The following is a 26,966-nucleotide window of genomic DNA, read 5'->3' as shown; positions in this document are numbered from 1 at the left end:
GGTAGTTGTCTGCATCAAAACTTCCCTTCATATAAAACCAGGTGAACAGTGTTGTGAACCTTTCCTAACTCATCAGCATAGATTGTGTGCATCCATTTTATTGGTAAAGAAAAAAGGAATTATTTTTTTGCTTTTTTATGCTATCCATCTACCTGCACTCAACCTTTTTAGATTACTATGCGTAATCATTTTTTATGAAATTGATATGTTCTATTGTTTAAAGGGAACAACTAGACAGGGAAAGATTATTAAAAAAAATATTAAATATGACAAAAAATGGTAAAAAACATAATACATTTTTCACTAAATTTGGCATCTAAAAGAGGCTATACTCTTAATTGTAAAGTTTTTCACAAAGATCCAATTGCAAAAAATGACCACAACTGCGAACAAGATCCCAGTGATTTTATGATGGTCCTGCGAACACAGTTTGGAAACCCAAATAAAGCCCATTGAGCGCTCTTGGCTCTTTAAATATGTTGCAGACCATTTAACCATGTTGCAAACACAAACGTGTGGAAAGTTTTCTAGAGGTTAGGCTTAAAAATACATGAGCATACTAGATATGCAAATCATGGACTATACTGTGGGCAGATTTTGAAAAGCTAAACAGTGTGCAGAGGACAGGACTCCAAGCATCGGAATAACAGCTTCATGCTGTGATCATGAAAAGAGCTTGACATTCTTGTACGGTGGCAGAGGCAGGGACTATATCATATATAACAAAGTCATGTCCTCAGCACAGAGCTCAGGCTGTGAAATATGCGTTCCACTGCATGGTCTGTGAGCATGGTATAGCCTTATACCCTTAAAAAAAGCTTTAGAGAGATGGTTTTCCTGTAATTTTAATATCATCATACGTGTTCTGCTTGTGGTGAATGCAAATATCCCCATTATTTGGCAGGTCCTTAAACCAAAGGTCTGTTTCCGTTTTTAAGAAGTATAGAATGAAACAACCTCCTACCTATCCTTTACCATTTACTCTATATGAGACAGAAGACCCAGGATAAGCAAATGAGAAGGACAGACATTTTTATTAAAAACAAATTTTAAAATAACTGCAATATTGGCTACAAAAAAAAAAAATAAGACTTCCAGTTGAGGTCATCAATTTTCCATTGAAAAGTCTCTGGCTCATTGTTAAAATTGCTTTTATGGAGATCATATAGATATGCATACAATGGCACCTAGACCAAATAGTACCGACAGCTTGTATGAGATACATATTGAATATTGTCATGGATTTAAATTAAATATAATATCAAGCCATATGGATCCCACTAACCCACTCGGCTTTAAAAATTGGTCCCAAAAGACATAGCTGGAGTGTTGTATAGTATAGCCGTAGTGCAATTGGGTGTCAAGGCCTTTATGGTTACCAGTTTCTTGGACGGAACAAAGAATGCTCTGCTAAATACAAACAAAAGGCTAAAAAATGCACCCTGACCCATTGTTGTGTGGTCAAAATGAAGTCAGTGCTCTAGCATAGAGGCCAAAAATGAGAGGACCTTCAAAAAAGCTGCTGCCCCGAATTAAATGAAATCTTATAAATCTAAAGCAGCTTAGTATAGTCAAATTCAGTCAGTCATTTTCAAAAATGTCTAAAAATATTAAATATTTCCTTTAGCTTTGTTCATATTAAATAAGGTACATAAGACTACACACTTGCATTTCATTAGCACCAACTGGTAAAACAGAAGGAAAAATTATAAATCCTGTAACAATAAATAACCTCTACATTTTACTACAACAATAGCAATTTTCAAACTAGCAGCAACCACAAACTTCAAGGACTCGTCATATTAAAATCACCAACACAACCAATGATAGCAGGATAACTTTCCCACGCCAGTATTACATGTCACTATTTGGAGGCCAAACCCAGAAATGGATCCTAATCACAAAAGGTGTACAAATCATTCCATTATACTTTCTTCCTGTAGGATTCGCTCTTAATTTTGGCTTTCAAATCCTGATGCAAGATACTGACCAGAATACTGCAATGTGAAAGTGCCCACTAAAGCAGTAACAAAAAAGTTCATTTTAATATGGACACAAAATATGGATCCTTGCAGGTCTACTGAAAATAAACAGAGACCACTTTGAAACTGGTCTTACCCGAAATAAACTACTTCCTAAATGTGTCACCCCCCCACTCCCAAGTATAGAAAACTGATGCATAATGGGCTATTAATAAAGTCCTTATAAAAACAGCTTCTTGGACCCCAGTGAGAGCGACCCAAGAATGGTGGCACGGGATAGCGGCAGGCAGCAAAGTATGTAAACAAAGTATGTAAACAAAAAAAAATGTAAACATTAGACATGGCATTACCAGATATTAGGTTTTCTAAATATACAGAATTATTTGACAGCTAATGATAGAATTGTTAATATTAGGAGATGTTTATCGGTATAAGATGATGAAATACACTTCAAGAATATATTAATCATATACTGAGCAACAAATATGAACATTTTCACAGCAAGTACATGTTAACTGGGTGAATTATCTTGAAACAAATATTGCCACCATCAGTGATAACTATTGCACTAGTATCTTATGATCTCTCTGTTCTTCTGTATGTCCTTTCTTCAGTGTCCTCTGTCCATTGAAGTATATATGAGCCACTGTACAGGAGCAAATGTCCAGCTACCTGAGCAAGGTGCGACAGGATCCGCAGAAAACGCCTAAATTCAATAAAGAAATGGGTTAATATTGCAGTTCAGTAGGGTTATGAAGATCATAAGATATGGATAGCTAATCTTCTATTTAAGTCATTAGACAAATGGTATTGAGTGTACAGGATACAGTCTTCCAGGTGGTCTTGTATACTGTGGTCTTGGGCAACCATCCCACAAAGTAACCAGGAGTTAAAATAACACAAAGTGGATGGTGCAATAACGGATTTTTAAATATATTTATTAAAAAAAAAAAAAAAAAAAAAAAAAAAGTAGTAAAACAACATCCAGAACCAGAACTGAGAACGAGAACCAACCCACAAGCACGGCTCTGTTCTCTTTTTTAGTAGCCACTGCAGTTCAGCTCCCTTTAAAATGAATAGGAGTTACACTTTGGTAGCTCAGACAATACACAGAAAACACAGCAGTGCTTCAGGCTTCATTGCGGGAAATGTATTAATGTGTTGGTGGAAGTAGGACTAAGCAGTTCTCTGCTGTGACAGATAAATCATTGTATCTGATGCTGGATGATTAATCTGGCGCAGTATAAGACTAAGGACTTTGCGGCTCCTATTAATTGGTCTGGCGTGGCCACACTCTTAGACCATTTTTAGGCATTTTTCCCGACTTACACGAAAACATGTAATAAATGTGGCACATGGCATTTCAGGTGCACATTACTCCAGTATTCTGGTGTATGCAGATTAATACATCTTTCCCATTGTCTGTTAGTTCTTGTGCCTACAGATGGTTTGGGAAGGGAGTGCCAAGTGTCAGATCTCCATCAATTTAATATTGGTGACTTGAGGATATGTCTTCAACATGTTTAACTCGGAAAACCCTCTTAAGGTTTCTTCAAACACTATATGTTCTTAAATAAGGTCTTAAATGTATTTTTTTTTTTTACATACATTAATTGTAAAGTTTTTTTACCATACTTTAAATGCCTATATGTTAGGTTCTATAGTACCAAGAACCATGGTATCATATTAAAGAAAACCTACCGTGAGGAATCTACCATCTGAAGTACCATATATACTTGAGTATAAGCTGAGCCCCCTAACCACCAAAAACTGGGAAAACCTACTGACTCGAGTACAAGTCTAGGGTGGGAAATGCATTGGTCACAGCCTCCCAGTATACAGCTAGCCAGCCCCCTGTTTGCCCAGCACTTAAAAAAAACAAAGAAATTAAACTTACATACTCACCTTCGGGTGGTCCCGAGGTTCGACGCGGCTCCTCTTCTGTCTTCTCTGCAATGCTCCAATCCCTGCGGCTCGTCTTCGGTCTGCTGTAACAGCCGGCAGAGATGCGGCCATGCACTCTGCTGGCCGGCGCACACTATGATGCGCCCACTGATGACGTCATAGTATGCGCCGGCAGGTAGAGTGCATGGCTGCGTCGCTGCCAGCTGTTACAGCAGACTGAAGACGAGCCGCAGGGATTGGAGCATCCCGGAGAAGACAAAAGGGGAGCCGGGCCAAGCATCGTGAAGCCACGCCGAGTTCATGTGAATTATCACAATTTCATATATAGCAGAATTAAAAAAATAAAACAAAAAAACACAACATATCCTTATTCCAAGATCAATAACAATCAGCTTAGATTGGAGCATTCCTTTAACCCCTTAACGCTCTGCGCCGTAGCTCTACGGCGCAGAGGTATAAGGGATGTATGAAGAGGGCTCACGGGCTGAGTCCTCTTCATACAGAGGTGGGGGTTTTTGCATTTTGCACAAAACCCCCACCGCTAATAACCGCGGTCGGTGCTTGCAGCTATTAACCCTCTAAACGCCGCCCGCAAAGTCGCGGGCGGCGTTTAAAAGACGGCGGCGCGCGGGCGCCGCCATCTTTTTTTCGATCGCCACGCCCCCGAACGTCATCGGGGGGCGGCGATCGGTTACCATGGTAGCCTCGGGTCTTCTCTTGACACGAGGCTACATGGTTTATGCAGGTTCGTTACAATGAGCCAGTGGCTCATTGTAATGTAAGACCTGCAAAAATGCCATATATTGCAATACAGTAGTATTGCAGTATATGGTAGGAGCGATCTGATCATCTAGGGTTAATGTACCCTAGATGGTCTAAAAAATAGTGAAAAAAAAAATAAAAAAAAAAGTTTAAAAAATAAAAAAAATTAATAAAATATTAAAAGTTCAAATCACCACCCTTTCCCTAGAACGGATATAAAACATAACAAACAGTAAAAATCACAGACATATTAGGTATCGCCGCGTCCCAAAATGCCCGATCTATCAAAATATAAAAACGGTTACGGACGGCGGTGACCTCCGAGGCGGGAAATGGCGCCCAAATGTCCGAAATGCGACTTTTACACCTTTTCACATAACATAAAAAATGAAATAAAAAATGATCAAAATGTCGCACAGACCTCAAAATGGTAGCAATGAAAACGTCGCCTCATTTCGCAAAAAATGACCCCTCACACATTTCCGTGCGCCAAAGTATGAAAAAGTTATTAGCGTCAGAAGATGGCAAAATTTTTTTTTTCTTTTTTGTACACATTCGTTTAATTTTTGAAAATGTATTAAAACACAATAAAACCTATATAAATTTGATCACGCGATCGCACCGAACCAAAGAATAAAGTAGGCGTGTTATTTGGAGCGAAGAGTGAAAGTCGTAAAAACTGAGCCCACAAGAACGTGACGCACGTGTGTTTTTTTTTCAATTTTTCCACATTTGGAATTTTTTTTCAGCTTCGCAGTACACGGCATGTTAAAATAAATAATGTTACGGGAAAGTAAAATTTGTTACGCACAAAATAAGCCCTCACACAGGTCTGTACACGTAAAAATGAAAAAGTTATGGATTTTTGAAGTTGGAGAGCGAGAAATTAGCCGAAAAACCCTCCGTCCTTAAGGGGTTAAATGCTTTTTAACCCCTTCTGCATTTGGAGGTTTCTGAACGTCTTGTAATGGGAGGTTATGGCATACTCCCAGGATTGTCTTTAGGCAGTATCTGCGAGTAACAGACCAATACAGATGTACTGCAAAATCCCCATATACTCTAATACATTAGTATTGCAGTATATGGTGGGAGTGATCAGACACCCTAGGCAGGCCCAGCGTCAGCACCCGGCTGACCCGAGCAAGTGCCGGGGCCCCACAGCTCCAAAGGGGCCCACCACGACGATGTGGCACCGTATTACGGGGCCCAGGTTCGCCGCCGATTTCAGGCCGCATAGGAGGTGGGCGGAGACGTAGTGGGATCGGCCCGGGAGCAAAGTATAATTCAGCATCCCACTCCGGCCCATCCCTTTACCTCCCCTGGCTGCTGCTGCTGAAGGACCGTAGCAGCCCCGCCCTGCCCTACCCACCTCACATGTTGCTGCCCAGCCCTCCGTTCCCCGGCACACCCATCCCTCCTGGCCCGCCCTGCGCTCCCCGGCTCGCCCGCTTCACCTGCGGCCCGGACCGTGCGCCTTCGGCCGAGCGGCTCGCGTCCGGCCTGCGCGCCGAATGTCCAGCCCCGGCCGCCCTCTTCTATGCGGTCCACTTCACCTGTCACCCTGTCCTGACCGAGTGACATCCAGCTGGGGCGAGTATGATTGTACATATGTAAATGCATGTATATGTGTGTGTATGTATGCTGCATATACTGGATGTGTGTGTGTATATATATGCTGTATATCTGTGTGTATGTATGCTGTATATACTGGATGTGTGTGTATGTATGCTGTGTATAGTGTATCTGTGCGTATGTGTTGTATATATGTTGTATATCTGGGTATGTGTTGTATATACTGGATGTGTGTGTATATATGCTGTATATCTGTGCGTACGTGTTGTATATACTGGATGGGTGTGTATATATGCTGTATGTCTGTGCTGTATATACTGGATGCGTGTGTATATATGCTGTATATCTGTGTGTATGATGTATATAGTGGATGGGTGTGTATAGTGTATATCTGTGTGTATGTGTTGTATATACTGGATGCATGTGTATATATGCTATGTATGGTGTATATATGCTGTATATATGTGTGTATGTGTTGTATATATTGGGTACTAGTGTATATATGATGTATATACTGGATGTGTGTGTACATATGCTGTATATCTGTGCTTACGTGTTGTATATACTGGATGTTTGTGTATATATGCTGTATATCTGTGCGTATGTGCTGTATATGTGTGTATATATGCTGTATATATTTGTGCGTATGTGCTGTATATGTGTGTATATATACACTGTATATCTGTGCGTATGTGCTGTATGTACTTGAAGTGTGTGTATATATGCTGTATATCTGTGAGTATGTCTGTTTTTTAATGTCGCTACACAAGTTCACTGTTAAGGGGCCCACTGAGGCTCTATCGCCCAGGGGCCCCCTGAAACCTGGAGCCGGCCCTGACCCTAGGGTTCAAGTACCCTAGAGCAGTGGTAGCGAACCTATGACACAGGTGCCAGAGGTGGCACTGAGAGCCCTTTCTGTGGGCACCAAGGCCTTCACCCCAGCACAATGTTTGCTTGACATGACTCAAGGTTTCCTCCTGCGGTCAAAAACTATTCTTGGCAACACCTTATTGGCTGCCAGGGCTACACAAGAAGAAAGAAAGTATGGATAGAGATTATGGTTGGAGCTGCTGCTCTGGATCCCCTGATTCTTTCTCTTGAGGAGACCCTGGAAGGAAGCTACAATCCAAATTTTCTTCTTATTGTATTGGTGTCCTCAGAACACCATCACTGCCCTAGACGGTCTAAATATACAGTAAAAAAACTAAAGTTACAAAACAATTGCAAAAAAGTTCAAAACTCAAACTTTTTCCTAAAAATGATATAAACTTTTTCCTATAAAAAGTAAAATGACAAATATAATAGACATCGCTCCATTCCAAAATGTCCTATCCATAAAAAAAATAAATACTTTTTTTTTTTTTTTTTTTTTTAAAAAGGTCATTATTGGTAGTGAAACCCATAACAGAAAATAGCACCCAAAATGGCAGAATCGCCACTTCACCATTTTGCATCACATAAAATTTTTCAATAAAACGTGATTAAAAGGTTGTACAGTCCTCAAAATGGTAGTGAAGAAAATGTCATCTTGTTGCGCCAAAAATGACACCTTACAGCTCTGTACACCAAAGAATGAAAAAGTTATTAGCATCAGCATAGAGCAAATAGAGTTTCTTTTTTGTACAAATTGTTTTAATTTTTGTATAATCTATTAAAACATAATAAAAGCTATATAAAATGTTGGAACCGAACCAAAGAACTAATTTGAGGTGTCATTTGGAGCGCACAATTACAGTTGTAAAAATAGAGCACACAAGAAAATTATGCAAATGTGTTTTACACTGGCCAGACTCCACAGAAGACATGATTTACTACCTTCCTCATATACCACTTCCTAACCTGACATTTTTTTGCTTCAACAAATAAGCTAAATGCTCCATTCTTCACAAGACAATGCTGTGATGACTGCCTAGTGGTAACCCACGTAGTGGGCGCTACATGAGATAAGCTACATAAATATTCTGTTGGGTAACAAGTACAGGGAACAAAACTTGAGACCTTTGTTCAGATTTTATGGCCACTTCCTCCTAAAACAAAGCTGGAAAATGAGAATTTATACTCTCTTCCGTACAGGAGTAGGACCTTCTCATTCAGTCATATATAATAGGCAAATGGCAGGGAGATAAGCACCATATAAGGAACCTATCAAACACACCAGCAGTAGACATGTTAAGGGACCTATAAGAAGTTATAGATTTAGTATTTCACAACGAATTCAGCCAAGTACATAAGGCAACATTATTATACACCCCCTGAATGTCTGACCCATGATTTTGTGAAGCTTAGTATCACGTGAGGGAGCTTTTGTACTTTAAGAGCTCTCGTTTCAGCTGTGTGATGGAGGCGCGAGGATGAAATCAGGATATGGGGGCAGGTGTGGTCCGACTCCTCCAGGACACAACTGGACATACAACAGCTGCGAGCTACAGAACAGCTGCTCTTCAGTATAAATCAAGGGAAGTTCTTGCTGTTCTCTGGAGTCTAATGTAAAACATTAGCTGTGAGTGAAAGAATGAATGTGTAGGAAGAACGGACGATAGGAGAACAAACATTCCTCATCCACATATCATTTATAAGCCGAACGTATCCAAAAATGAAGCGGCTATGGAGACAATGACTTAATGCGATGTCCCTTGTTTTATTTTCTAGAACAATTGTAGTTTCTCAACTTCTTTTTCAATAGTAACGTTGTAGGTATATAATGTAATAAAGATAACCCAAAATACTGAGTCCAGAAGATTCAATGTAACAAGAGTACCGGCAAGAAGAGACAAGGGAGATGAACAATAATTTGGCTTAAAGGCTAACTCCACCCAACTAAACATATGTGTAGTGTTTGAGTTGAAAGAACAGAAATAGCATAATGATGTACATCATATGTTCTCACAGCAGTAAGACGGGGGTAGGGCATATGGATCTTTTTTAACTAGAAAGCAATTAAAATAATAGAACAGCATGTTCCAATAGTTAGATGGTGTAAACTAAACAGACTGTTTCATCCAGTCTACTAGCTTAACCATTTTTACTTTAAAATTAGAACACTTAAAAAGTATCTATTAATTCATTTAAAATAGCTGAACACCGCTATTTGGTTTCAGCTTTGATCACATATGAATTGTACGACGACTGCCCAATGTCTGGAGCCAAAAGAATTGTGTATTGGGGTCAGAGGATAATCTGTGCTGAGGGTGCTTCACGCGTTGTGTAAACAATTTGCAACCAAAATGTTAACATGATGTTTACACAGTGTAAATACAAATTTAATTGCATTTGCAATGCATTAACACCCTAGAAATGCCAGAAACCACTACTGCATATTACTACATTTGTACAATAACTAATATAGACCCAAGAGTATTCTACAGTGCACAAACCAAACCCCCCTCCTACGGCAATCTTATAATACTGGAGACCCCCCCCCCCCATAGAAAATCTATAATACTGGAGCCCCCCTGCCAGAGCAAACCTATAATGCTGGGGACTGGATAGCCCCCACAGAGCAAATCTACCACCATGTGAACAGCGGAGAACATAAAGTTAGTATCTTTTCTCATTACAAAAGAAAGTAGGATCTTGTAACATAACCATGTTGGGGGCCCAGAGTCTAGTTATAGCATAGCTCCCAACCGTCCCGATTTTGCCAGGAAAGTCCTGTTTTTCTTACCTCTGCCCCGCGTCACGGGCAGCTATGAGATTTCCCTCCAAGGTCCCGCTGTGTCCCGCGCTGTGTCCGCATAGTAAATACTTTGAAAGCCAGAACTCACAGTACAGAATGGCTTCTACAGACATCGGGCAGGGAATCCTTTTCAGAGAAGTGTCGGCTTAGCGGAGAGCAGGGACCACGTCATCAGCTTCAGATCTCTATCCATATATGGTCACTGCATCTCCTAGGGTTCCCCAGAGCAGACATCGGGCAGGGAATCCTTTTCAGAGATGTGTCGGCTTAGTGGAGAGCAGGGACCACGTCAACAGGCTCAGATCAGTATCTGTCCATATATGGTCTCCAGGGATTCCCCAGACACAAGCTCGTTATTTAATTAAATAAGTTAAAAGTTTTGCCCAGGCTGAGATTTGAACCTGGGACCCTCTGCACTGTAGACAGGAGCTTAACTAACTGAGCTATAAGCCAAGTGATACTTATCAGAGGATTTCTGGTAACTAAGAAGTGTTATCTGCCACTGTTACATTGTGACATAGACTTAATGCACTGATATATAGAGAGGGATCTTCTCAGAGGTTATTATTGTAATTATTGAGACTATTATTATTAATATAAATTTTATTATTTTTATTATTATGGAGACGATTATTAATAATAGTAAAAATAATAATAATCATCTCAATAATAATAATAATCTCCATAATAATAATAATAATAATAATAATAGTCTCAATAATTACAATAATCTCTGAGAAGATCCCTCTCTATATACCAAGGCAGTAAATCTGTGTCACAGTGTAACAGTAGTCATAGTTCTTAGTTACCAAAATTCTAAACCTTGATAACCACAGGGGTTATAGCTCAGTGGGTTGAGGCACTGTGACATTATTGTACATGGACACTGCAGATTCTAGGTTCAAATCCCATAGAGCAGTGGTGGCGAACCTATGGCACGGGTGCCAGAGGTGGCACTCAGAGCCCTTTCTGTGGGCACCCAGGCCTTCACCCCAACACAGAGTTTGCCAGCTAGGCTTTCTCCTGTGATCCAATACAGCTCAGAAAGTGCCATGCTTGGCACTTTTTTAAAGCCACATCCTTGGCTGCCAGGACTATAGGAGGAGCTAGAAGGTGTGGATAGAGATGGATTGTCATTGGAGCTCCTGCTCTGGGTCCCCTGATTCTCTCTCTTCAGGGGACCCTGTGGGGAAGCTACAATCCAAATTTTTCCATCATCTTTCTATTGTATTGGTGAATTCAGGAGACCAATACGATTAAAACCTATGCTACAGCAAGAAGCAATAAGTTACTGCTTAAATTGTCATGTTGGCACTTTACGACATATATGTGGGTTTTGCTTGTAGCCTGGGCACTCTGTCACCAAAAGGTTCGCCATCACTGCCATAGAGGATAATTTTTTTATTTTTTTTTTATTGAGATGATTTTTATTATTATAATATGGCTAAAATTTGGGGCGTGGCCAGGGAGTGATTGAGGGTGTGGCTTAGGAGGATCGACTCTTTCCCTTTCACAAATGTTGGGAGGTATGGTTATAGTACCATGTGCCTATAATCATATCTACAAGTATCACTTGTGTAAAGCACGTACTCACCTCAGGACCTTCTTTGCACCCAAACACCTTATATCGCAGGATACAGAGTACATTTCATAAAAGGTGGCCTTTATATTCAAGCAACCAATAAAATCCTTAGGGTTCAGCTTGTACAAATCCAGCGTTATGTTGGCGATTCCTTTCTTGTTCACTTGCTTGGTGGATTGTGAAGCATTTCTTGCCTAGGAATATAAGATCAAAGCATTGTTATTTTGTCATTAGCTACACAGATGCTGGTACTGCACACAAGTGTCCTATATTGTCAGGCCGTCTAAAGGGTTTGAAACCTACTGTGGTGCATGTTAAGGTGCCAGGATCTGGTTTGACCACAGCACTTAAAAGGGTTTTCCCACAAAACATGTCAGATCACGAGAACGAAGGGTCCAATGTACTCCAGTCGGACCCCTTGTAGCTCCCAGAGATGAGTGGAGCAGCATGACGTGCATGTCTGGAGCTTAGATTGCCTAGCGACGTACTCACCAATCTCCATCTGCTCCATAGGGATGAATGGGGCAGCTCAGACATGCGCAGCCGGCTGGTCCCCTCATCTCGGGGAGCGATAAGGGGTTCAACTGAGGTACATCGGATGATATAGGATTCCCCATTCTCGTGATTTGTGGGGGTCTCATTACTGAAATTATTTTTTCTTTTTTTGTACACATTCGTTTAATTTTTGAAAATGTATTAAAACGCAATAAAACCTGTATATATGTGGCATCACCGCGATCGTACCAAACCAAAGAATAAAGCAGAGGTCTTATTTAGAGCCACATTGAAAGTCGTAAAAACTGAGCCCACAAGAACTTGCAGGTTTTTTTTTCAATTTTTCCACATTTGGAATTTTTTTTCCAGCTTCCCATTACATGACATGGAATAATAAATAATGTGACTGAGAAGTAAAATTTGTTACGCACAAAATAAGCCCTCACACAGCTCTGTACACTGAAAAATTAAAAAAAGTTATGGATTTTTGATGGAGGAGAGCGAGAAATGAGCGAGAAAACCCTGCGTCCTTAAAGAGAACCCGTGATGCAAAATAACCCCCCTAAACTAAATATATTTTCATAAACTGCCATTAGAAAGCATTGCCCCTATCCCTTCATTGTCCCTCTACATGCCTGTAAACCTAAGCAATGAGGTCCTAAAGCTGTATGCAAATGACCTGTGAAATGTCCAATGAAGCATTAGCATATTCAAGCTGTCCAACTTATTCATGAGTGGAAGGCACAGCCACACCCCCAATGCATGACTGACAGCCTGTATAATGATGTGAGGCTGTATAATGATGTGCTTCCTGGTGCTGGTGGCCACACCCCCAGTGCATGACTGACAGCCTGTATAATGATGTGCTTCCTGGTGCTGGTGGCCACACCCCCTGCAGCCTGTGTGTGCATGTGTGTGTGTTTAGGAGAGATACAGCAGCTCCAGGCAGCCATGTTACAGCAGAACATGTCAGATTCATGTGTAGCTGATGTCTGTGTCTCTCACCTGTATATTAGGAGGATGCAGCATGTCAGCAGATGCAGCACACACACTAGCAATGCTTTACTATACATTACACACAGACATGAGCAGGGGAAGGAGGGGGGGAGGGGTAACAGGGGTGACATCACTGCCTCTGACCATGTGACTAGCCTCATTTACATGATAAAAAAATAGATGATTTTACAATGAATAATGTATGAAATAACTAGATAAAGGCTGGGATGGATCCTTGTGAGCTGCTCCAACAGGTAGTAGTCACAAGACTAGTGACACAGACCTGATGACAGATGTCCTTTAAAGGGTTAAGAGATTTTCTGGGCATGTATTATTTATGGCCTGGGTTCAGGATACACAACTAATATTTGATTGTTGGGTGTCAGTCTAGCAAGTTTGGTGCTGGAGTAAAGAGGTCCAATCATTCTGCATAACAGACCGTGGTTGCTATTAATCTGTTCAGTAATGGATGGTAGCCTTTGATTCCCTGCCATCTACTCCCATTTATCCCTCTCTCCAGTCCCACGTCCGAAGAGATCAATTGTTATTAAGGGAACCTTGGTACAAATGTCAAAAAGAAGCTTATGGTACATCTTGGTGTGGCAAGTTCTGTTATGCCTTTCTGTCATTTATAGCAGAATTTTTTTTCTGCTCTAAATAACGGAAACATGATGGAAGCTAATAGTTCTTGTATGTATCTCTAAGGGGTATGGAAGACAAGCAGAAGACCTTCAATTCATTTTTAGCATTTCGCCTGTAACAGAAGTTCATAACAGAAACCTACAATGCATATGTGAATTGTGTCTAAATACACTTTTTTTTGTACCATCATATGATTAGAAAGATGAACAATGGAACAGTCGTATCCCATTGATTACAATTGATGTTCCAAGTCATCCATTTTTCCCATTCACATTCCCATGTAAAGTATAACTAAGTGATCTTTTCTCCATCTATCAGAATTCAAAGTGTTTTTTTTTCCTGCAAGCGCCGCTATGAACATACTGAAGCCTAACACAAACTAATGATAACTCATGTATTTAAACACCCACTGTTTTTCTTAGTTTTCCCTTCTAAGGGTACATTCACACGCGGTATGCCCACTGTGAATGAGCCCTAAAAGACCAGAAAACTGAATGTGCAACTAAGATCTGAATGTAGCTGAATGCTTTTCCCCCCATCTAATATTTGCCTGCCACCTAGTGGTGATGTAACTAAAGACAAGACTTCTCCAAACTCAGGTCAAGGAGATCTGATCTATATGCTAGGGTTTTTTTTCTACAGAAGGAACAGAAGATCTTTGAAAGAAATGGATTAGTCCTAAAACCAAATGAAGTTTTAACAACCATTGATTCAAATGTCAAAAACAGATCACTCGTAATTCTTCAGTTCTGGTAGGGTTCACTTTTTGAAGAAAGTAATAGTTGGAGGACCTCTACCTCCATTCAATGCGATTCCTCCATTTTTCAGTTTTGTTGTTCCTTTGGTATACAAAAACAGAATACAGACATAAACTCAGCCATGAGCTCATTGTAGAGAGAGCAGAGCAATCTACCACAACTGCCTATTATAGCGCTTATGATTATCATTTTAGTCTATACACTTTAAAAAACATTGTTTCTCAACCTTAATAAAGAGTAACGTATACAAATACATTGCTCTTTATTTATTAAAATACATTTATTCATCTTTCATGTCTTTTCATACGTCTTGGTCATGGATACAGAACACTGCTCTAGTCAGTGGCAGCACCATTTTATATGGCGTTTTTATTTTCGAGTCTGTGCTTTACCATTGTGGACACCAGGATTTACTGAATGTATTTGTTTTATGAAGGTGGAGAACAAAGTGGCAAATATAATTAATATGTAGTGAGTGTCAGGATCTGGAGTCCTTCAGAAGGGCTAAAAAACACGACCATGTGGTGGCTGAATTTCATGTTCCCAACACAGTGGCAAGCAGGGGGGTGTGGAAAGGACTCAAAGCATAAGGCCTCACGCACACGAACATATGAAAACGGCTGTATGTATGGATAGTATACGGCTGCATTAATTTCAATGGGCAATACAGCCATCAATTTCAATGGCCATATTGAGTAGTGTACCGTCTGAGACGTAAAAAATAAAAAGGAGGAGTATTTCCTGTTTTCCCATGTACTTCCATTCTGTATGCCCCTTAGAAGTCTACGGGAACGTATAAAATACAGGTTGCATATTGCTGTGCACTGTATGCTACTGTATATACATGCAGTATCTAAAACCAGTGGGAGGTGCATTCTGCCAGCCATAATTTGCCAGCAGTCTGTATTTTATAGGAATACGGTGTAATACATGTGAAAAAATCTTCTGCATTTACGGCCAAAATACAGCAGTATATAGAGAACAAGAAAAAACAAACATGTGGTTGTGTGCATGAGGCCTAAGTAGTGATATATGATGGAAGAACTCATGTAGTCATGTTCTCAGTTCAGCAATGTTATTCTATGGAAAAGCAGAGATGTCCTCGACAGTGTTCAATCCGTGAAATCTGTACACCACCACCATATACACTCACCGGCCACTTTATTAGGTACACCATGCTAGTAACGGGTTGGACCCCCTTTTGCCTTCAGAACTGCCTCAATTCTTCGTGGCATAGATTCAACAAGGTGCTGGAAGCATTCCTCAGAGATTTTGGTCCATATTGACATGATGGCATCACACAGTTGCCGCAGATTTGTCGGCTGCACACCCATGATGCGAATCTCCCGTTCCACCACATCCCAAAGATGCTCTATTGGATTGAGATCTGGTGACTGTGGAGGCCATTTGAGTACAGTGAACTCATTGTCATGTTCAAGAAACCAGTCTGAGATGATTCCAGCTTTATGACATGGTGCATTATCCTGCTGAAAGTAGCCATCAGATGTTGGGTACATTGTGGTCATAAAGGGATGGACATGGTCAGCAACAATACTCAGGTAGGCTGTGGCATTGCAACGATGCTCAATTGGTACCAAGGGGCCCAAAGAGTGCCAAGAAAATATTCCCCACGCCATGACACCACCACCACCAGCCTGAACCGTTGATACAAGGCAGGATGGATCCATGCTTTCATGTTGTTGACGCCAAATTCTGACCCTACCATCCGAATGTCGCAGCAGAAATCGAGACTCATCAGACCAGGCAACGTTTTTCCAATCTTCTACTCTCCAATTTCGATGAGCTTGTGAAAATTGTAGCCTCAGTTTCCTGTTCTTAGCTGAAAGGAGTGGCACCCGGTGTGGTCTTCTGCTGCTGTAGCCCATCTGCCTCAAAGTTCGACGTACTGTGCGTTCAGAGATGCTCTTCTGCATACCTTGGTTGTAACGGGCGGCAATTTGAGTCACTGTTGCCTTTCTATCATCTCGAACCAGTCTGCCCATTCTCCTCTGACCTCTGGCATCAACAAGGCATTTCCGCCCACAGAACTGCCGCTCACTGGATGGTTTTTCTTTTTCGGACCATTCTCTGTAAACCCTAGAGATGGTTGTGCGTGAAAATCCCAGTAGATCAGCAGTTTCTGAAATACTCAGACTATGCCACGTTCAAAGGCACTCAAATCACCTTCCCCATACTGATGCTCGGTTTGAACTGCAGGAGATTGTCTTGACCATGTCTACATGCCTAAATGCACTGAGTTGCCGCCATGTGATTGGCTGATTAGAAATTAAGTGTTAACGAGCAGTTGGATGGGTGTACCTAATAAAGTGGCCAGTGAGTGTATGTTATATATGATTATATGATTTCTATATAGAATAGGGCATTAGGGAACTTTTAAATTTTTTTTTTTTTTTTACAGTTTTTTCAGGAAGGGTGGGGGTCGCGATCGTGGATATCAGAACCTGTTAAAGCCCTATAGACAAACATGACCGCGGCGCCCAGAGGGCTAACATCCAGGATCGAGGCTATCGCTTTCCGAACCATTCGTGCAGGAGCCCTGCTGTCACATACTGCTGGGATCATGTGGTAATCACACAGGTTCTACTTCTGAGCCTGTGCAATCTCCAGGACATATCGGTATGTCCTGGTGCTCTAACTACAGGAAGGGGTTACAGATAGATCCTCAATATGAGATTTAACACTCAGAGCCCCCACGTATCTGATACTCTCAGCAGCTGATAAACAGAGAAAGGAGCAGGAAGCAGACAGCTCCACACTCACAGTTGTGGTAGAGTCAAGTCACTGCAGATCAACATTGATTCCAATCTAGAGCTGTTTCTCAGAGAACAGCTGATCCTTGGGATTGCCGATATTGGAGACATTCTATTGATAAGTTATCAATAATTTTACTTGTATACACATATAGCTGTCACTATTCAAGCCGCTTGGTGTGAACAGTGGTTTGGCTGTACACGCTGTCCATAACATTGACAAAAGACAAAAAATATGCACACAATTTGAGTCAGCAGAAAACCTACTTGTGACCACTTCTGTTGTCCTTGAAGAAGTACAAACTGTGTGTTGTCCTCCAAAGACTGAAAGAACTCCTCCGTGTCCACAACGGTGCCATCATCTTCTAGCACCAGGGTCACCACACTGCTGGTAATATACAATGCCTCAAGTGCCTGCAACGAAAAATGACAGTGACTCTTAACACTACAAGATCTATACTCTAAACATTGTGCGTATACTGCATGACAATATGTCTGATGAATATACATGTGCTCACTTATATTTGGATATTATCAGTGATATATTACTCATTTATTAAAATATTAACACACCTATAAAAGGTAAAGATCACCTCCCACAAGGGAAACTATGAGCCAAGTCTTAGAAAGACACTGCAAAGTATTATAAAATGCATCCTATTCTGTGTCAAGTTTCTTAACTTTTTGTGCAGTTTACTTTAAAGTGCATCTACCACCAGGATCATGGATAGTAAACCAAGCACACTTACAGACTGGTGTGTGCCTGCTCTGGTAGGATCTGATCTTCTTTTGGCTTTTTAAGCCCCTTTTTATTTTAAAAAAAAAAAAAGTATGCAAATGAGCCTGAGGTGATCTAGACAACATAGATGTCAATGTAGTCTGGACCCCCTTAGGCTCATTTGCATAATATTTAAAACTTTTTTTTTTTAATAAAAAAAGGGCTTAAGAAGCCAAAAGAATATCAGATCCTGCCAGAGTGGGCAAACACCAGTATGTAAGTGTGCTTGGTTTACTATCCATGATCCTGGTGGTAGATTTCCTTTAAGCGTGGATGTCACCAAGTAGAAAATACTGAATGACACATCTCAGTGCAGCACTGCTGACCCTGATCATTTTGCTGTGTGTTTTTGTTTTATGTGAATGAGTGCATATTAGTCAAGGGGTGGTAACCGTTTATGCTCTCTGGGGGTGCACCCCTGTGCTCTATGAAAAGAAAATGTTACTGCCCCCTTATTCAGATATAAACTTCCATATTCCGATATAAACTTATCATAGTGTTGAAAGATCAAAACAAACAGACAAAGGAAAAGCAATTGAACAAAGTGACGGCTATAATCAAATGCAGATTCTCTTAAAAAAGGAGTTTTCTAGAAATAATGCAGATTATCCTATCTACATGATAGGCCCTTAATGTGCTATTGGTGGGGGGCCAACACCCAGCCAGTGTATTGATGGCCTATACCCCTTATGGGTATGGATAGAAGTGGAAACCACAAAGAAGTACTGTTTTAGTCAAAAGAAGGTTGCCAATGGCAACAACAGACCGAGCAGTACTGTATTTAATTATACAGGCACCAACTATAAAACAGAATCTTAGACATTAATTTGCGCTTAGTGTGATCCTAGAGAGCGCAACGTCACTCTGATGTTCCCTAAAATGAAACTGTTAGAATTTAATGTTTATATAAAGAGTAACCGTTTCTTATGTTTTTTCATTGTATGAATTTTATTCAATGTACTTATTGTAAAAAAATATATATATATTTGTATATATATTTGTAATAAAAAATAAGAATTCCCAGTTCACAATATAGTAGAAATTTCAGACCAAATACCTTTTCTAGGAGTTCTTTTAATGTACCAGCTACCAGACCTTTTCGCTTGCTTCTGTCGCAGTTAGACACACGGAAGGGTCGTTGTGGAGGAGGAAGAGGTGGGAAGAGAACTCTTCGGGTCAGTGAGGAACCTACAGTTGTAACAGATCTGCAAATAAACAGAACCATTCCTTCAATTCATAGATAGATTCATAGATTAAAATACTAAAGGGGTGTACATGAAACCCCACTGGCAGGTCTCCTTGAAGTACTCCAAGTGTATGATCTTACAAGATCTCATAACATAGCAATCCAAAGATCTCTGTACCAGGCTAGGAAAGTCATAGCTGCACACTGGATAAGGCCTACACCTCCGGATAAGAAGGAATTCATAGATTGTATAAATGCACTTATAAGATTGGAGTATAGCACTTATGTTAAACGGAATGGCATTCCGAAGTTCAAAAAATATGGGGGGAACGGATGGACACTCCTGGATTACCATCAGCTGCCCTTTTAAGACTTAGAACAAGACTTGAATACCAACTATCACTGGTGAAACATATGATAAAATTACAAAAATTATGAAATTTACTTATAATGACTATTCTATTCCGGATTTAAGGATTTGGGCCAGTACAGTACCACCTCATATTATTAATACCACAGCACAGCAATAAATACCACTCCAGCAACCAAATACTCCATTCAGAGCAGACAATAATAGTACTAGAGACTCCAGAGCAAATAATGATAATAACGTAGAGACCCAAGAGTAGACAAATAATAATGGAAACCACCAGAGGATAAAACTACTGGAGATCCCCAAAACATAAAAAACTACAAAAGCTGGAGACCCCCAGAGCAGAAAAAAAAATGAATTCATCCTATCCTTTCCTGTCTCATCTTCTGCTCCCTGTGCGACACAGCACCTCCTCTCCCTTCATGTAACACGCTGGTTGTATGTGCCAGATCAGGACTCAGAACTATGCTAGGAGCAGGAGTGAACCACTGCTGGGTCCTCCCCTGCTCCTGGGGACGCTCTACCTTGACGCATACAATCAGTGTCAGAAGTCGGGACACAGAGTGGTGAGGCAGGGGAAGACTTGAGAGCAGTACGAATTTCTAAGCTGCACTCACCGGCCTTCTGCACCAATGAACCATTCCATCAGTGACCCGGCCTTCTGAACCAATGAACACTTCCATCAGGTATAGAAGCGCCGATTGGACTGTCAGCAGGATGTGGAAAGAAAAGCATGGCTATATATGCATGCTCAGTAGTGAAGCTCCTCTGCTACAGATCAAAGAAACAAGGCACAGAAGGAATGCCCAAGTTCTCAGGATCTCAGGACTGCTAGAGTGATCAGGAAAACAGGACCAGTCAGTGACCATTTTGTGGAGTCCAAGTTAGAGAAAATGAGGAGTTGGAAGCTTGGTTTACCCACTCCACAGTCCTGATGGCAGAAATCCATACATAACCTGGGCAATGTACCCTTAAGTGCATGGATGCACAGCCTGCAGCTTTGGGTTGCGGTAAGCACATTGCTGCTCAAGAGACTGCCGTCACTGATGACAGTGCTCATTGTTGCAGAAGGCCGGGCAGTGAAAACGCAAGACAAGCCCTCATCACTCCCGGTATCTTCTGCTCTGCCCTGGCTTCTGAAACTGGCTGTAAAGGGAACTCAAGCAGTAGGGCATGTAAGCTGTTCTGTACTACCTGCACGGATCTTCTCCTGCTCCGGATGCTGCACTCCACTGGGTCCTAACGCTGGCACATACAGCCAATACCAGAAGCCAGAGCAGAAGAACCAGGAAGGAGATGAAGAGTCTGGAAAGGTGGGCATTTGTTTTTTGGTTTTTTGTGGGTCTCCAGTATTGCGCTATATATCTGCCCTGGGATGGGTCTCCAGTATTGTATTATAAGTCTGCTGTAGTGGGATCTCCACTATTATATGTCTTCTTTGGGGGTATCTCCACTATTATGCGTCTGCTCTGGGGGTCTTCTGTATAATAGGTCTGTTCTTGAGGGTCTGTGTTATAATTATAATCTAATTTGTGCGCCGTATTTGCAGTCTGCTCTAGGGTCTGTATTAGTTCTTGTACAGTGCAGTATTTGTGTTGTACTATGGTGTTTGGAGCATCTAGGTTACTACTGCAGCACCTTGAAACTGAGCGGTGTGATAATGCATCCCTTGGACCCCTGCTTTAGGGTGTATTTACATGTAAGGTGAATTCTGTGGTACATCTTCAAGAATGTATTTACTTAATGAGTTTTACGGGACTGTACTTTTATTCCTTTGTCTTAGATGCTGGGAGCAGGATCCTCACATAATTAATGTGGGTATTCTATACCAACAAGGAGACATTATAAAATGACAGAAAATACAAGATCTAATAAAACACCTCCTTTATTTATCAGAACTGGATGAAAACAAAGATAACAACCCTAGTTTGTCATGACAATCAATCACCATGCATCCTGTATTCTTTCAAAGAAGAAAATAAAATTCTAATATGTTGCTATGGGCACCAACCTGTGTGTCGAAACTTGTATTCCTCATTTGTCTCATCCTGCAATAAAATGTCCAGAAAAAGCCACCAGCTGCCAGGACAGAGCAGCCGCTGCCATAGACAGCAATGCTAAAAATAAGAACCAAACTAAGGATTTCCTTTCCATATGTTGGAGTGGTTAACCAGCTTAATACTCAACAAACCACAACCTGGGTAGTAGTTTAATGTAATTGCCTTGAGATTAAATAATCCAAAATACATTGCAGTCCAAATTTAATGCAAATCCGATCATCTCCTTATAGGAGTCACTTTGCTGGCACAAAATAATTAGCTAATTGAAAGATCATCTGTTATCAGTCTGAATACATCTCGATGAAGTCTTGAAATTTCTTTTAAAAACTTTAAGGGGTTGTCCGACTATTAGAAAAATGTAGCATGCGCGCTGAGAAAGGTTTTTTTTTTTTTTTTTTTTTAAATAAAGCTTTACTCACCTCCTCCAGTGGTGCCAGTAAGCCTCAGTGACAACTTCGGGGTGCCTGGCAACCCCGCCAGTCCCTATGTCCTAGCACTGTATCAGGCACTGGGACAGGAGCTGTGTGGAGGTGCCTGGCTCCTGGAGCGGATCTGCCGAGCCCATGTAAACAAGCAGGGGCACGGCTCCGATTGACTGCGACATGGGACAACGGGAGCGCAGAAGGTGGTGAGTAAAGCCCTCCCCAGACCGCCTGCTACATTTTTCTAATAATTGGACAACCCCTTTAAGAGATTTTATACTTTTAATGCCACTTAAGATATTGGGGGTCATTTATTAAGGGCCCGATTCGCGTTTTCCCGACGTGTTACCCGAATATTTCCGTTTTGCGCCGCTTGTACTTAAATTGCCCCGGGATTTTGGCGCACGCGATCGGATTGTGGCGCATCGGCGCTGGCATGCGCGCGACGGAAATCGGGGGGCGTGGCCGAACGAAAACCCGACGTATTCGGAAAAACCGCCGCATTTAAAAACCGAAAATGTGTCGCATAAGGACCGCTTACCTTCACCTGGTCCAGCTCGGTGCATTCCGGCGCGATGAGTTTACTTTCAGCGCAGCAGCGCCACCTGGTGGACGGCGGAAGAACTACCTTATTAAATCCCGGCCGGACCCGAATCCAGAGCGGAGAAGCCGCCGCTGGAACGCGAATGGACCGGGTAAGTAAATTTGCCCCATTGTGTTACAGATTTCCTGCATTGTGAGATTTCCAGATCTGTCCACACCTTTCTACTCTTCCAGTAGTCCCAGGTAGAGCTGTCACTTTAAAATAGCTCTGTCCTAGGCTGTCTGGCACTGCAGGAAGATACCTGGAGTCATCTCTGGTGATGGCCTGAGTGCCCACAGAAAAGGCTCTGAGTGCCACCTCTGGCACCCGTGCCATAGGTTCGCCACCACTGTGCTAGGGTATTTGTTTTCCAAGTAAATACAAAAGATGTATTTTCAGTGTCCGCAGATGTGACTGGGAAAACTCCTCCTGCTGCGCTCAAATTGCTTTTATAAAAACGCAATTCCGGAACAACTGAACGAAGCCTTGGGTCCAGTTCCCGCTTGGATGAATAACAGATCTGCTTTTTTCTTTTGATGTCAGTGGACTTGCAATGGGGTCCTTTAGTATCTGCTCTTCCATTAGACCTTCCTTCCTATTTGAGCGGATAGTTGAAATAAAAAAAAAAAACACAAAACTGATGCCTACAAAATAATGCAAAATGGAAACTGACCGTTAATGGTGTCAGTTAAAAAACTGATACTCTACTCTACCACCACTGCGATCCTGCGCGCCATCTATGACTTGTAATAAAGAGCCACTACGCCAGGCTGGCTTGCGGCTCTCATTGGTCATGTGACCAGAGCTCAGGTCACATGACATTCTACAGCGGCCGCGAGCTGGAGCAGTAAGTAAGTAACCCATATTATCAGTCCCCTGTCACACCTGCCCCTGTATACAGTGAGAGGCGTGATGGGAAGAAGCTATATGCATCCTCTCTGCATGTCTCTGTATACAGATACAGTGGCTGTTACCATTCGATCCCTTTTATCTGTGATCTATATATAAGAAAAACAGAGAACACATATAGAATGTGTTCCTTGCTAAATGTTACCCTGTTAAAAAAAAAAAAAGTAAATTAACCCTTTAATTGTTGTCAGTGGCATTTAATAGACGGCAATGCACTGTGAAAGTCGTAAAAACTGAGCCCACACAAACGTTTTTTTGCCAATTAAACCACAGTTGGAATTTTTTTCCAGCTTCCCTGTATACGGCATGGAATAATAAATAACGTCATTGACAAGTAAAATTTGTTACACAGAAAATAAGCCCTCACACAGCTCTGTACACGGAAAAATGAAAAAGTTATAGCGAAAAATGAATGAAAAAAATGCTGCAATGCGAATGGGTTAGAACCATATATGACTAGGAGCTATATATTTGTATTATTGAAAAGGCTCAATAAGCGTCGGGGATGCAGCCCTCCCTGGACATCGGAGTTCACCACGCTCCACACCTGGTAAGGACTGGTTTCTTTACATGTATTCCCCGATTATATTATATGGTACAAGCTTTTGCTGTGCAGGCATTGTCTACTAGGTTATTCCAGCCCATGGGTTTGACCTTACATCATTTGTTTACCAGATCCCTTCCATACTATTCATTATACATCGTCTCCATATGTCTGGGCATGGCTGCTCTTTTGTCTGTGTACCATCATTGTAACTCTGCAACATCTTTATGTATTTTAACCATGTGTTGTGACGTGTATTTATGTGAATAAAGATTGTTATATATATTATCCTTACTTGGATGTAAAGTTTTGCCTCATTTTTTCTCCTCTTTTGAGCAGTACAATAGGTTGCATATATCTTGTGGTTATCTGGGGCATCTGACCACGTGTGACAGTCTATACCGGGACCTAGAGGAATTCTGGGTGCAGGCCTTGTCCTCCCGATTTTCCCTGTTTCTTTCTGTTCCTACTTTTTGTCAATAATATTGAAAATGTCATACTCCTCAAAAACGGTGAGAGAAGTATTATTACCCTTCATGTTAGTACAACCGCTGACTCTGATACTATTACTGTATCCATCCAGACATCTGTTTGAATTACTATCTGGTTTTTATTCAAAAAATAAACTTGGAATGGGAAATGGGAACTGGTTCATGTGGTAAAGATAAATGCAGTGGCTTCCATAAAAAACATATTGGAGTTTGGCAGCAGTGATGGAAATTCTGACACCATATATGACTCCATAGCATACTGGTTGTTGTCACAGTTCACCCTACTAAACCTAAACCACAAGTGTATTTGACTTTATGTTGTTGTACAGCCATAGTCTAAACCTAAATCCACAACCCTGTGTAACCCAGGCCAACAATATATAATACTTATTACTCACCGAAAACAATAAATTGTAAACACAAAATGATAGTGTAGAAGCAGGTGGTGTCAGAATCTGCTGCCCCAAACCAGGGTGTAGTATGTGCAACCAATACACACACACAGAGTCAGTTTTGCCACAGGCATAAACAGGAGCTTTCTCTTCAGCCCAGAAAGGGTTACAAAATAACAGTGATACAATGCTAGAGAATTATTTAGGCTGTATATAGTACCATGCAGTACACACTTTTAAGTTTATGCCATAGCTAAGTTTTGACATATATATTCATAAGTTATCCCTTCAAGGACTGCACCAGGCTAAAAACATTGATGACCTATTCTACGGGTAGGTCGTCAATATCAGATTGGTGGGGCTCCAGCACCCCCACAGATCACAGAGAAGGAAACAGACACTCACCTCTATGTGTAGTGGCTGAACAAACCCTGCAGATTAGCCTGCGCTCACCTGAGTAGGGAATGGGGGGCTAATCTGCAGTAACCCGTTCTGACCACTGTACTGTAGTGGTCACATCAATAAGTCATGTGCAGTAACTTGGTCTGACCACTACACTGATAAGTGAGCTGCAACCTCCTCCATTCTATGTGTATCAGACAGACAATATCAGGTGTTGCATCCCGCCAATCTGATATTGAGGATCTACCCTTAGGAAATATCATTAATATTTTAAGCCCAATACAAGCCTTGAAGGGATAACCTATACGAGATACAGGTTACATACAAGATAGGGTCTGTAGGTTTGTTCTTAAGTTGAGTTTGTATGTAAGTCAGAACCCTATACTTTATTATTGTAACCCCAGCCAGAACTTTTTTGGTCTCTGTGACAATTGGATTTTAAAAATGTTGGGTTGTCATAAGAATCAATATTAACACTAAAGCTTCATTACAGACACCTGTGATAACTGTTACAGCTGATCATTGTAGCCTAGGACTAAAGTACAATAAATTACCAATATCCAGAGGTCCGTTTGTAACTAGGGGTCGTATGTAAGTCGAGTGTTCTTAAGTAGGGGACCGCCTGTATATATATATATATATATATATCTCTCTCTCTCTATCTCATAAATGACTTTAAATATACCAGTTATGAGAATTTAGGTACACAAGCCATCACCAACCTGCTTTGCAGCACAGTGATAGTCTATTACATTCAGAGATCTTTGTAGTCAAATGACATAAGGAGTCACCAGGGCAAAGAGGTCACATTGGCCTAATGACCCTTAGGAAAAGGCAATCATCATTACCAAGACTGTGATGATTTCCTGTAGGGAAGGTAGAAGGACAGGACACTGCCCTGCATAACAGGTGGGTGAGAGTTTACTGGGCCTAATCCCTGATGACAGGTTCCCTTTGATGCCTCATATGTAGTAAAACATGAATACTAGACATAACCTCTGCAAGTAATAGTAATGGTAGTACTCTGCTACAATGCAGAGTATACAGGAGGTAACAGAGGAGTACACAGCCCACCCCACTACATCATCTGTCCACAGCTGATAACACTCAGCAATGTGCTAATCCGGCCGCAGCATCGCACACACTGGCCATGGCGTAGCATGGTAAACACAGCGGCCCCTGCCACCCGCAGTATAATGAGTGCACCTCACCTTATGAGAGCCTTAGGAGACAAGGCATTGGCATACTCCATGGCACTCTGCATTGTCCCGTGTGCACGGCTGCTGTGGTAACACTGAGGTGCTGGAGGAGGAGGCAATGGGGATAACCTTTCCCCTACTTCCAGTGATGGAGAAGCTGGAGCTCCTCCCCCTGGCCGGGCCCATTACTGCACCCTACTCCTCCGGCCTCACCACGTCACGTGGCTACGTCATTCACAGGAGAAAGTGGAATAGTGAGTCACTTCTCAGCTTTCCCTTTCCCACCATATGAAGCTGGAAGCTAATGGCTTGCTTTGGGCTTAGCTTCAAATTTGTACACTTTACACAACGTCACCTTGCTTAGAGGCATGCGTATGACTAGGGCTGTGTTCACACAAGACTGACGATTTATCAGTAGGTTGTTCTCCCATATACTGTAGAGTAGTGCTACTTTCTTGCACAATTTATAATACATTTTTGGAGGTC

The 26,966-nt window shown here is 41.4% G+C and overlaps 1 protein-coding gene across 1 annotated transcript; it reads right to left on the bottom strand.

Annotated features, from left to right (window-relative positions):
- Window positions 1–1,015: 1,015 nt before the first annotated feature.
- On the bottom strand, window positions 1,016–26,690 carry CIDEA (cell death inducing DFFA like effector a). The gene is made up of 5 exons (XM_072152267.1): window positions 26,493–26,690; window positions 18,977–19,124; window positions 17,409–17,555; window positions 11,492–11,673; window positions 1,016–2,688 (listed from the first exon to the last, which is right to left on the bottom strand). The coding sequence occupies exons 1-5, from the start codon at window positions 26,543–26,545 to the stop codon at window positions 2,559–2,561; spliced, it is 660 nt and encodes a 219-aa protein (XP_072008368.1). The 5' UTR covers window positions 26,546–26,690; the 3' UTR covers window positions 1,016–2,558.
- Window positions 26,691–26,966: the final 276 nt, after the last annotated feature.

The sequence above is a fragment of the Engystomops pustulosus genome, chromosome 5, assembly GCF_040894005.1.
Source record: "Engystomops pustulosus chromosome 5, aEngPut4.maternal, whole genome shotgun sequence".
Taxonomy (NCBI): Eukaryota; Metazoa; Chordata; class Amphibia; order Anura; family Leptodactylidae; genus Engystomops; species Engystomops pustulosus.
This window is presented reverse-complemented; position numbering and strand designations above follow the sequence as displayed.